This window comes from Watersipora subatra, chromosome 9 (assembly GCF_963576615.1).
Source record: "Watersipora subatra chromosome 9, tzWatSuba1.1, whole genome shotgun sequence".
Classification (NCBI taxonomy): Eukaryota; Metazoa; Bryozoa; class Gymnolaemata; order Cheilostomatida; family Watersiporidae; genus Watersipora; species Watersipora subatra.
In genome coordinates this window covers 41,844,722-41,857,641 of record NC_088716.1, presented here as the reverse complement: position 1 = coordinate 41,857,641, position 12,920 = coordinate 41,844,722, and the positions used below count along the sequence as shown (strand labels likewise).

Sequence of the window (12,920 nt, the reverse complement as noted above, 5' to 3'; positions counted from 1 at the left end):
ATGGCTGTTGTTTCACTATATTCTTGCGATGGTTTTCCAAGTATGATTCGTAGAGTCGTCCCCTCTTGTTGTAAAAATCGCAAAAATTGTTCGAACAGTCGGCAAATGCCTCTGACAAACTGTCATTCAGTATGATTTTAGTGAATCAATATATGATTTCGCCGAAATATTGTGCATTGGCGAATTAGCAGGATAACTGACGATGATTCGGTTGACAATCGCATAAAGGTTCCTTTGATCTTATTAAAAGTTGTGTCGGCAGTGTCAGCAGACGTTGTTTGATATACCCTAATTCGTAATAAACAGTCTGCTATCAGTCATAAGGTAACTTCTTATTTTCTGCAAACTAGTTTTACATGTAGTTGTTTTGAACTACCATGCATGCAGGTTTGATGAAAAACGTTTGGGATGCCGCGCTTTTATGAAGACCGAGCGATGTTCTGCATGTCTTGTTCTTATGTTAAGTAAATAATTGTTCAAGCTTTATTTATGTAGCTCCTGTAATTCATATTTTCAATAATGACAGTCACAAACGTGTTGTGTAAAAACAAGCCTAAGTGCACCAACTTTTAGTATCGTTTTAGTGATGCGTTTTAATTTTGCCAATTGTTCTACTCATTTTTAATCAAGGTATCCTTGCTTTTTATCCACGTTAAAACTCGCGGTATTTAACTCAGGTTGTGGATGGAATGAGTTATGGATTGGGGTGGAAGCGAGGAAAGCACTCGACTAGAGGTTGTCAATATCTATAGACCAGCTAGAGTGAGTATGCAATATGAACTTTAGATGCAGTATAAGCTTAAACAACGTCTTAGAACTGTCCGTGTTCCGTTTAATTAGCTCTGTTATTGTTATCTTTAAAATAGTACAATGAGTACAACAGATTTTGGAAAGCATTCAGTTAGCTTTGAAGCTTTTAAAATACAAGTAACGCTGTTGTTATGTGTGGTTGTGGAGAAATTGTGTTATGCATAACTAATCCGAATTCACACACAACATCAGTGTTGAATTTGCTTGTCATATTATTCTATTTTGACTATGTTTAGTTTGTGCACTTTTGCTTAGCTTGTGGGAACTAGTTTAATTATTACTGGTTCAGGCATAGGGAAGGTGTTAAGCTATTGTAAGCAATACTAATATCTACCAGTCAAACTTAGTTCTTTATTCTATAAGTCAAACAATGAAATACACAACTAACAAAATTCTAAAACAATAATATTAATGACAAACAATCAGAAAAGCTAATAAAACGAACGGTCATCTATGCTTGTTGATCAGCCCTGTACAGCTGTGAGTTTTGACAGTCAAACGAGAGTCGTGAGAGGCTATATGTAGAGAGTGCCAGCAGTTGAGATAGTGGTGTAGAAGAGGCTCAGCCGATGAAGGAGAAGGTGGCTCCATCGGTAGAGAGGCTCTTCAGCAGGCAGATAGGAAAACGTCCAAGGAGGCCCTTGGGGAGAGAGAGAGAGAGAGAGAGAGAGAGAGAGAGAGAGAGAGAGAGCCAGAGCTCAAGCTAGAGCCGGAGATAGAGATGGGGATAGAGATGCTGAGTCATTGGAGCTGTTCTCTTTTATAGATGTCTGGCATGTGGGATGGCTAGCCTGTTGGTGTAGGTTGAGTGTTAAGGTTCAATGCTTTCTGTCAGGCGTATGAAGATATATTGTTTGTGTAAGTCTTCAGCTGGTGCACGTGATGTCGGTGTGTAGGGTGGAGCTCGTGACTTACTCCTGGTATCTAGGTCATGTTTGACAGGGGTAGCAGATTCATATGTGTGCACTCATTTGATTCGTCTCTAACGTTTCTCTGGTGGTTTTCTGGTGAAGGTGGTTGGTAGGTTTAATTGCTTCCACTTCCCTTTGGTGGTTTCCACAGGCGGTGCTGATGCAGTTCCCATGACTGATTTCTTCCAATTCGGAAGTTTCTAATTTTCTTTTGACGTTTTCAATTATTGGATCTGTTGACATGTTTTAGGCGTCTTCCTGCTTGTACGTATTATATGCTTATACTGTGGTCTGGCTGCATTCCCTGTTGGTATCTTGTTTTCGCAGTATCTCCATACAACACTATAATTCAGGAGTAGGGGAGAATGGGGCACGTTGCAACACACTTCAAATTTCTTGCTTGTTTACATCATTTTGAATTTTTACTTCACTAACTAAAGAGCTTCCTAGGTCATCTTATGAGATATCTTGATTACATGAAATGAAAAGAACAGCAATTTAAGTGAGCCATGATTTAGTAAAATTTATTGGTAAATTTTTGCTCTTTTATTTTTATATCCAAATTTAGAGAATTGCATATCGTTTTTGTACATCATCCCGTGTTAACAAAAGTCAGTGGAGGCAGCTATAGACATGTTTTTTTTTCACAATGCACCCAACAACTTCATGATGTTACATCATCCTGAGTTGGAATAAACATTTTGGTTACTCAGTCATTTGGGGTACGTTGAAACACAAAGGGTATGGGCTAGTAGCAACATGTTCTAAGGATAAAAATGAAGGGGCAAGTTGCAACATGTCTCAAACTTGTCCCTCTATTCTTATGGAGGGAACAGCTCGAGTAGTGCTGAAGCTTTGAACCCCTAAATCTCTGGACATATTGATATCACGACTGCAAATGCTAAGATAAAAAAAGAAAAGTTTGATATTTAGATCAACATGTACATATATATGTTTTGTTGTGCTGTGGAAGTTTGTTTGTCGTGATTGTTGTACAGTGTTCTAAAGTTTATAGCCAACTCTTTTTAAGTTTTTCTTGCTCAGATAATAATGGAAATTTAAATTGTTTGGCTGAAAATAAATTTCAAGAAAACACAATTCTAAAACTAAAGTTTACTATGAAAGTTAAGGACGTTTCAATGTGCCTCATAGGGTGTTTCAACGTACCCCTTACCGGGGCACGTTAACACACCAATTGTGCAATTAGTTTTTTTGTGATTTTTTTTTCAAAGTATTCAACTAGCAGAATTGGCATTTAACACACATTATGTAAAACATACTTCTGCATCCTATGTGAGTATTTAAATTATATTCCAATATTTTAGTAAAACTTTATAGCCAAAAATACATTTTTTGTTGCAACGTGCCCTATCCTCCCCTATATTTGCTGTGATATTGATCCACAGCCGGATTAAAAGATTACCTAGTTAGGCTATATCAAGTAATGCGCTCAAGATAAGTTATAAAACAGTAACTGGGATGCGATTAATCTCGGAAATTATCTACCTAGCTTGTTTTACTAATCAATTTAGATGCTCGATATATTCACCACCGAAACATAAAACAAAGGTCTGTGCAGTTATCATAAACTATTTTGCGTTGTAACAAATCATTCTAAGCAGAAATTAGTAAAATTAATTTAGAGTTTTCAAAATAACTTTCTGAATTTTCACACAGACATCATCTTGTTAAATATTCTAACAATATTTTAACATGAGCATCCTACAAAATATCTTACACATTATAGCAAAACAAGCAAACATGTGTGTAAAATAAAGTGGGAACCATTTATGTACATTACAGCATCTATTAGGTAATAAGGCTTTTGATAAAATTAATGTGAATGCTTTGTTGGAATTATATTGATCTGTACTCCTTTTTACAATCACATCACCTAATCGCCTAATGATTTTCACACATTTCTACTGTGAGTTAGGTATAATAATGTCTTGGTCTTCGGTTCAGCCCTTAGTTTATGTAGGTTGGCCACTATAAGAATTCTATGACAAAAACAGAAATGCTGAAACACCATTGCAGACATTTTATAGCAATAGTATGAACTACAACACTTTACAAGCAAAAGTTGTATTACTGTTATTAACAATGGCTATGCGTATAGGCAGCCATTTGAGAATTAACATGTTCGGTTTGTATCACTGAACCAAAGACCCATCCAAAGACCATTGTATCTATTGATTAAATTTTTTTCATATCGTGTAAAGTAAAAAAATTTTCATATCGTGTAAAGTAAAGCCATATCATTATTGCATCCACCCAAACAGTATGCAGTCTTAATAACCCATGATGAATTAAACTCAGCGCTGGTTTTGGCTGCTTCGTGTGTGGTATTGGTTGGTACTAAAGAGTTGGTAGTCTAAATAAAATTGTTCTTCAGGAAGTCACCCTCAAAATAACATAGCGTGAGGTTAGTTCGTAGTATTGGTGCCGTGATGTTTTAGTGCTTTTATATTCATACAAAGTAAGCTCTCCTCATAATATATATTGCTTATAATTACGCTCTGGGCTTAAGTTTTCTGGACAATTTTTTTGTGCTGACTGATGAGGCATTTATTAGTCACGACTCATGAGTACTCAATACTATGTACTTGCACAGGTAGTAGCTGTAGTATGCTGCTTTATTGTCACCCTCATGATGATAGTGTCAATATGCCCAAATGATTGGGTGCATACACGGGAAACTGCCTCATCTGCAAACGTTCAAAGAGAAGGCTTGTTCAGAATCTGTTCATTTTGGTATAATGGAGAACGTACAGAAAAGATTGATTGTATCAACCAGGACAAATGTAAGTATAAAAATATATAAATAATCGGGGTATTGATATTCAGTTGTCATGAAAAATCGTTAAAAAGTTGAAATGTTTTTATAATTTTTATCCTTAGAACCTCATATTAATGAAAGCTTCATTTGCAAATACATAATTATTAGCAGGTTTGGCTCGGTTTAAACCGATGGTTTAAACCAGCTCGAAAAACACGTTTTTTTTCGGTTTTTTCATTATTTTTTGTGAAAATATAATATTTTAAGCTCCTAGTGGTTCATGTGCGGTAGAAATGCAATTATATGTAATTATAAGCTGTGGAAATTTATTTAGGATACAGTAGTAAATTGATGGCAGAGCTCAAGTTGAAACTACATGAAATCCTAGCACAACAATGAATTAGTGAATTTCATTTTCAATTGGTTTTATCAAGTGATATGATGATCTCTTTACTGATGAAATATAAAAACCATGTGAAATCTAATCCAATCATCGTCTCTAATAATGAATGAATACTTTCTCAAGTCTGGCCAGTGAGAAAGGATAACTTATAATTAGAAATTAAAACAATAAAATCCTTTTGGGCAAAAGCTTTAAGTTTGCAAACTAATATTTCATTTATTAGGTACAAGCCACAGTAGTTGGATTGTTAGAATTCATTTATCAAGTTTGTTGCGTTTTGAAAAGTTTTGAAAGGCAAAGGTTTTAAGGCAAAACGTAATACAGTAATACTTCAACTTACGAGTGCTCCAACGTACGAGAAACTTGAGATACAAGCCAGCTTTTAAGCAAGTTTTAGCACTAACATACGAGCCATATTTGAGATACGAGCACGTGAGTCAGTTGCCAAGTATGCCGGAGGTGTTTTATGATAACAGCATCAATCTGTATTTTTCAACTGCACAGGTTATACTTTTGTACCGTGTTTTTGTGCACGCTTTTCAGTGCAGAATTATGTGAATTAAAAGTACTGTGCGTAGACCGAAAGTTTGCCAGTAAAATGAAAAATAATGCAAAGAAAACGCAAATGATAACAATTGATATTAAACGGAAAATTATTGAAAAATATGCGAAATGTGTATGCATGATTGAGCTAGCTCAGCAATATGACAGAAATACATCCACAATTATCAAACAGAAGGATTATATTCAGGGCATTTAGCTCACAAAAGTACTAACCGTAGTTTCTAAACGGCGCGGCGATCTTCACCACTGCTGATGGAGAGACCGCTCAGGCATTGGATATAAGATAAACAATTGGCCGGTGACAGCGTAACTGAAACGACGCTATTTGAAAAGGCCGTTGCTATCTATCAAAACTATAAAAATAGACATTCGGACAAGTTGGCTAGTGGTCGTGCATTAAACCTTTGTGACGACACCTGTGTTCGTCCTAATAGCGACATGTTGAAAGGGCGACAAAGGCAAACGTCCTTAGATAGGTTCATCTTAAAACGGCCAGCTAGTCGTGAAAGCGAAACAAAGGAAAAATTAGCTAACTAGCGAGAAACTTCAAACTATGAACGCCGAAGAAATTTTAATTACGTTAAGTTAAAAATGAAAGTTTGCTTTTAGATTTGCTTCTAAGTTTGTCTTTTAAGACTTTGATAAAATCCAAATTTATCAAAGACAACTGTTGTAATGAAGGATAACTTATATATCTCTCTCTGGCAAATGCTAGCGTTAGCTGCTATTGTATGTATTTAATTTTACATTTTAATTTAACCCCGTAGTGCCCATAGTGACATATATGTCACAGAACATTCTGGAAGCTCTCAACCTATAGATAAGCACATGGAGGCAAAGCTTTTTGTCACTATAATCCCTCTGTTATGCTATCAACACATGCAAACTAGTTTTGATTGGCTACTTGAAGCCATGTGACTTGGTAGCCATTTTGGATTTCTTGCTCTCCATTTTGTGAAGTCTAATTCCATACTGCTGAAACATCAAGGGAAAAACATTATAACTGGTAAGTTTGCAACATATTACTTTTCATAATTGTGTTCAAGTATGTCTGTTCTTCAGATGTAGCCATTATTTTTTTGTTTTTTCACAGTTTGGACCAAATTAGAGAGAAATATTTTTATGTGACACATGTGTCACATTGGGCATTTAGTGTCATTTACTATTCAACACACTGAAATCTGTTTGGCTCAATCAGTTACTGGAATGTTTGTATGTTTTGCCTATATTAGGCTTCCATATCTCTTTTTAATCACTTAGATTTAATTATTATACCTTTATACCTGGCTGGTCAGCAAACAGTGTGCCCTAATGGCACTATAGTTATCAAAAAATCATGTTTCTCAATAACAGAGAAATTTTGCTGCTGAGAATGTTGAGCCAAGACATGCGTTCATACATATATGTATTAGAAATAGGTAATTTCACATGTCTATGTTTATTCTTGTAGATCTACTACTGTAAAATAGCAACGATTTGACAATTATGGCTTCTCATAAGAAACATGTTAGAGTGGAAAACATACTTGATATGATTGATGCGGATGACAGCGATTTAGAAACATTTGATAATGAAAGTGATTCAGATGAAGACTGGACTCCAAATTCACAGGTGAATAAAAGCCAACAAGTTTTAGTATAAAATATGTATTTCAGAGTTTGTTTTTGCATCAGGCACTTGGTAGACTGCAAGTTTTTCAATATTTGGTGCAACAACTATATACATAGCATATATATTGAAATTGTAGAATGGCGTTCAATACAATAGTGAGAGTGACAGCAGCAGCGACGATGAACCCCTTATACATTTGGTTCCACAGTCTGCTTCTACATCCAGAAATAGTAAGCCAACTTATCGATGGAAGAAACAGAAATTTTGTCCACCTTCAGCAGACTTCAAAGGTTCACCACTGCAGCCTGATAAAAATCAACATCTACTCACACCTTATGAGTACTTTCAGAAGTTCGTAACACCTGACATGATAAGTAGCCTCGCAGAAAATACTAACTTGTATAGTGTTCAAAAAACTGGAAAATATGCCAATACTACAGTGAAAGAACTCGAACAGATGGTGGGAATGTTTTTTCGAATGGGACTAGTGAGAATGGCTAGCGTGCGGCAATACTGGGAATCTGAAAGTTCATATGAGCCAGTCAGTGGTGTCATGTCAAGGAATAGGTTTGAACTACTCTGTACCATGATTCACTTTATCAATAATGCATCAATAGATGACCAAGCAAAGCGAGAAGACAAATTGTGGAAAATTCGACCTTGGCTAAACGCTATGAGGAAGCAGTGTCTAGAAATTGTCCCAGAAGAACATTCATCAGTTGATGAAATGATGTGTCAGTATAGAGGAATTAGAAGTCCTATACGACAGTATATAAAAAGCAAGCCTCACCCATGGGGGTTCAAAATATGGGCAAGGGCTAACAGTAGCGGACTGCTGAGTGATTTTGATGTCTATCAAGGTGGCGATGGAACTCGGACAGAATTAGGTCAGGGAGGTGATGTCGTTTCTAAGCTCACATCAACTTTACCAAAACATCAAAATTATAAAGTGTATGCTGACAATCTGTTTACTAGTATACCTTTACTAAGAAAACTTGCAAATGATGGAATATACTACACTGGTACTGTCAGACAAAACAGGCTTCCAGGAATCAGCATGGCCGATGAATCAGATCTAAGAAAGAAAGGTCGTGGTTCGTATGATTACCGAGTAGATGAAGAGAGTAACATTGCTGCAGTTAGATGGTATGACAACCGAGCTGTGACAATGTTGTCCACTACTACTTGCTTAGATCCAATACAAACAACTAAGAGATGGGACAAGAAGCAGAAGAAGGAGTTGGATGTACCCATGCCAGCTGTGATCAGAGACTATAACCAACACATGGGTGGCGTAGACTTGCTAGATTCATTCTTGGCAAAATATAGGTTTCGCATAAAATCAAGAAGGTGGTACATCTACTTGTTTTGGCACATGCTTTCTGTTGGTCTTGTAAATGCATGGCTCATGCACAGAAGAGACCACAAACTGTTGAATCTACCAAAAAATGAGTTGTTGCCACAGCGTAAGTTTCAGAGCTATGTAGCCTCAGCATTAGTTCTTGTCAACGCAAGCAAAAAAAGAAGTCTTCCTGCTTCGTCTCCACTGCCATTATCAAAACGACAAATTACCAACCTGCCATGCATTGATATTCGCAAAGATAAAGTCAGTCACTGGCCAACCAAAGCTGAAAAGCGTGGAAGGTGTCGACTTTGTGAAGTCAATGCAACCACCACAATGTGCAGCAAATGTGGTGTTCGCCTATGTTTTGTGGATGATAGGAATTGTTTCATGAACTTTCATAATTGAAATGTAATTTGATCAGACTGCTTCCATAATATGATAACATTTTAATTTTTTATTATTCTTATTGAATATAATTTGTAAGCAATTAATCAATAAAGTACAGTATGTACGTCACGGATTGATGCGATATCGTTTAATGCCTAATGTGACGCATATGTCACGTAATCTCAGACCATAGCAAAAACTTGAAATTGAAAAAAATAACTTTTGAGATGGAATTAGGCATGATAATTGAGTCAAAAAATAGTAGAGTTATTCAAATAAAACATTTAATTCACAGCCTGGGCACTACGGGGTTAACACATTTTCTTGCATTATTTTTTATTTGTTGCTTTTTGAAAGCAAGTGGTAAGTTAGGACAACAACCAACATGTTCTTTCTGTTACAATATCTTGTTTTGAGTGTTTTATTTGCATTTTACAGAGTATGGAAACCATTAATTATATATTTAATTGTTCTATATATAAATAAATTGCACCAACATGCGAGTAAATTGACATACGAGCTCAGTCTTGGAACGCATTAAGCTCGTAAGTTGAAGTATGACTGTAGGTGTGCTGTCGTAACGCGAGGTCACGCAGATAGGCTTAAGCTCACGTAGTAAAATGTCAAGCTGAAAACGCCAATTTAGACAGTGATGCTAATATTCAGGTGATAGAAGTTGAGTCATCTGCCACTGCTCCAAACACTCACAATGCATCTGCATTATGCTCTGCTCTACACTACCACACGACTAATCACTGGGATTAAAGTTCCTACTTATACATAGAGCTGTATGTAAAATATTCATTTTATGTGATAAGATTTCTGTTCTGTATTACATCGACCATGTTTGATTTAGACTCATTCTGAAATTTCCATGTTTTCTCTCTTTTTTTCCATAACAACTCCCACAGTACCATCTTTAACAGATGATTCCACATATGTATGTTCAATACTCAATCAAGCAGTTATAGTATGTGATGTTAATTAGACTTAAAATTGCAAAAACCTTGGTAAAATTATAAAAACCGGTTTTAAACCATAAAAACCGGTTTAAACCATAAAAACCTGGATTTTTTGGTTTTTTCATATAAACCGTGGTTTTTTCCAACCCTGATTATTAGTAAACACCAAGGAATATGGAAAGTTAAAAAAGTTGAACAATTCAGTGCAGATTTACTAATATAATTGAAAAAATTGTAATTATTTTTGAATACTTGAACATTACTTGGACATAAATTTCATTGTCAATAGCCGGTATGAAATTAAATTAATTACATTGGGTTCATGGGTTCGCAGTTATGTTGGCCGGCCTTGTGTACCAAATCGGTCTAAAGTCAAAACCAAACTGACCTATATATTGTTTACGGTCTGGATAGTTTCATTACTAGTTGTCTGGATACCCCTCCTGTTATTCTCGTGGAGTTCCTCGTGCAAGATTCTACTAATTTTATGGATCATCTCATATACAGTGTTATAATTTATTAAAAACAAATAAATTTACTTTACCATCATTAAAGTCAAATATTGCATGAACACTGCTGTGAGAATTTTATCATCACATCTACAACACAATTTAGTGCTTCTCACCTGGAATAACCTCAAAGAGCATTATTATGCATCACTTAGTGAGTGTTTAGACACTATCTCATTGCTGTTGTAACTTTTACTCGTAAATGTAATGAATTTTTTAGTTGATTTTTGTATTAAATATAAAACGTTTGTAATTGCAACAGCAATTACTAAGGAATCGAGTAAATGGACTTGATAAGGGGCCACATCCATTCACTCACATGATTCTATATTAAGGTGTAGCATTTGTACTGTCCTTTCATGAAAATAATTATAGTTGAGATTAAATGGTTGACACCAGGAACCAAGTTTTGTACAACTTTATTCTTTTAAGAATCCTTTTTTTATCAAAAACACATCTTGCAAATGAGTGAGCTCATAATGGCAATGTTTTCGATCAAGTACTGTTGAACCTGTGCACGAGTGTCTTGTGGTTTCTTTAAATTGAGATTACCAACTGGTATATCCAAAATATTAATTTCTTTACATTCAATCAGGACTTTTATGAGATATGGAATGGCGATGAAATTTTAATTATTGTTCATAACTTAGGCCTACCACAGCAGGATTAAATGTGCTTGGATTAACACTGGCTGTATGTTATATTCACGAATCATGTTTATGCCCTCTGCAACTCATCTTGATTGTTTTAGCTAACTAACAAGTTAACCAAGCAATAGATAGTGTAGACTGTAGAGGATCATAGGAAAGAGCATGTTGTTGAAATATAGATTGGGCCTTGGAGTATTTAACAAAAATTAATACTCTGTCATTATTAGCTAATTTGACGATTTCTTATATTTTGGAGTCACTTAGCATCATCTCCCAATTTGAAGTGTCATTTTTTTCACTTGACACCTGTCATGACGCCTGTAGATCCAGGTGTTGTGACACATTCCAGGTCATCTCAACTTGTTTTTTTTATTAATGATTGCAATTTCAGCGTACATGAAAGGTGTGGCAGCCTTGATTATTATTGGTTGGATACTCATGCTTGCTGCAGCATCCCTTCTTCTTTATGCAATGCTGTCCCACTTGGATGAGCTGAAGTTGATTCTGTATAAGGTGGCTTTAATGCTGGCAGCCATCACAGGTGCGTATCGACATCCATCCCTATATTACGTTGTGTACTGTTTGTTTACGAGTGAACATGAAGAGGCTGATGGTGAAACGTAAAAAGGAAACCTTTTACCAAGGCAAAGTGACAGTGAAAACCTTTTTTATCAAATAATTAGTTGCGAATTTAATGTTCTCACATTATCTTTTATTTCAAGCCTCTGTTTCATTGCTGTGTTTGAAATTATCTGCAGTATTTATTATGGGCCCATTGTATGTTTCTAGGCTATGCAATAAATAGAATGAATTGCGGTGTATTCTTATGATAATGTTTAATTTATATAATATTCAAACGGTTCATCATATGAATTGTGTGCAGAATTATATTTTATGCATAGCTTTGATTTCATATATGTAACCTAATGTATACGACACCGGTATTTCAGGTGTGCTGTTGCTCATTGCCCTCATCACATTTCCTGTGATGGTGAGCCAAGCTCTGCAAAACACGGTGACACAGTCAGACTGGAGTGTTGGCTGGGCATATATGCTAGGCTGGGCTTCCTTGCTCGTTATAGCCTTAGTAGTAATCCTACTTTCCTTCGACAGAGCACCTGATGAGACATTGGTCCGAGAAAAGGTTATGCGGTCTTAGATTTAAGGCAATGAGGTAGCCTTCTTTAGCATTGCCAATAGTTTTAGATTCCCTCCGAATGATTATTGGAAGGTGATTAGTTATATATTTGCTATTGCTTTTGCCATCATCCTTTCCGTCAATCTACAATCTCGTGTCTTTACTTTTACACAAAACTTCTCACTTCTTGGTTTTCAAGCATTTTGTACACAAGTTTTTTTATTTTAAATTTACATGCTAATTTGTACCAGTACCAACCTGATATATGTAACTATGTGCGGGTAGTTATTATTTATTCACTGCACAAGCACCAAATTTTTGTAACATGTGAGCTTTGCAAAGCCATTGCTAGGTAAGATTATGGAGAAATTATATGAAAAAACATAATAAAATGGAGTAAATATTTATCAACGTACAACATTCACGCATATGAGGCACTGAGCTGTATATGGATAGGTGTAACTATAAAATGAAAAGCAATAGTCATTATGTTCCAGATATCTGGATAAATACAGCAGCAACCAACTGCTTGTCTATTTGTAGCACTCACTAGTCCCATCATTGTTAGCAACTCTGGGTGACATACAATGACTTTACAAGGCTGTCGAAGAGATCAATGTCCTTTCCCGAATTCTCATAGGTCGAGGTGCGAAGGTTGCTGATGCATCCTTTGAACATACTTTTATAAAGCTCATTCACCATTGTGATGTCTGGTACTCCACCTATGAAATAATTAGACAAGGTATAGTGTGATTCTTAACTAGCATTTATTTAAAGGATGTAAAATGACAGCCGTATGATATTTTACTCAGAGGTGGTTTTCCTGCAAATCGATTTATAATCATATGAAA

At 35.7% G+C, this 12,920-nt stretch overlaps 2 protein-coding genes across 5 annotated transcripts in view; one reads left to right on the top strand and one right to left on the bottom strand.

The window, feature by feature from the left end:
• Positions 1-215: 215 nt before the first annotated feature.
• LOC137403962 (uncharacterized) lies at positions 216-12,480 on the top strand. The gene is made up of 5 exons (XM_068090102.1): positions 216-324; positions 678-762; positions 4,336-4,525; positions 11,323-11,472; positions 11,882-12,480. Exons 2-5 carry the CDS (start codon positions 697-699, stop codon positions 12,088-12,090), a joined length of 615 nt encoding a protein of 204 aa, XP_067946203.1. The 5' UTR covers positions 216-324; positions 678-696; the 3' UTR covers positions 12,091-12,480.
• The window catches only part of LOC137403961 (hemicentin-2-like), a 58,594-nt gene continuing 58,019 nt past the window's right edge, over positions 12,346-12,920 (bottom strand). For all 4 annotated transcript variants that reach the window (XM_068090098.1, XM_068090099.1, XM_068090100.1 and 1 more), the window contains one exon: positions 12,346-12,791. In XM_068090098.1, the coding sequence (XP_067946199.1) occupies positions 12,634-12,791 (158 nt within the window). In that variant the 3' untranslated portion in view covers positions 12,346-12,633. The remainder of the gene's footprint in view (positions 12,792-12,920) is intronic.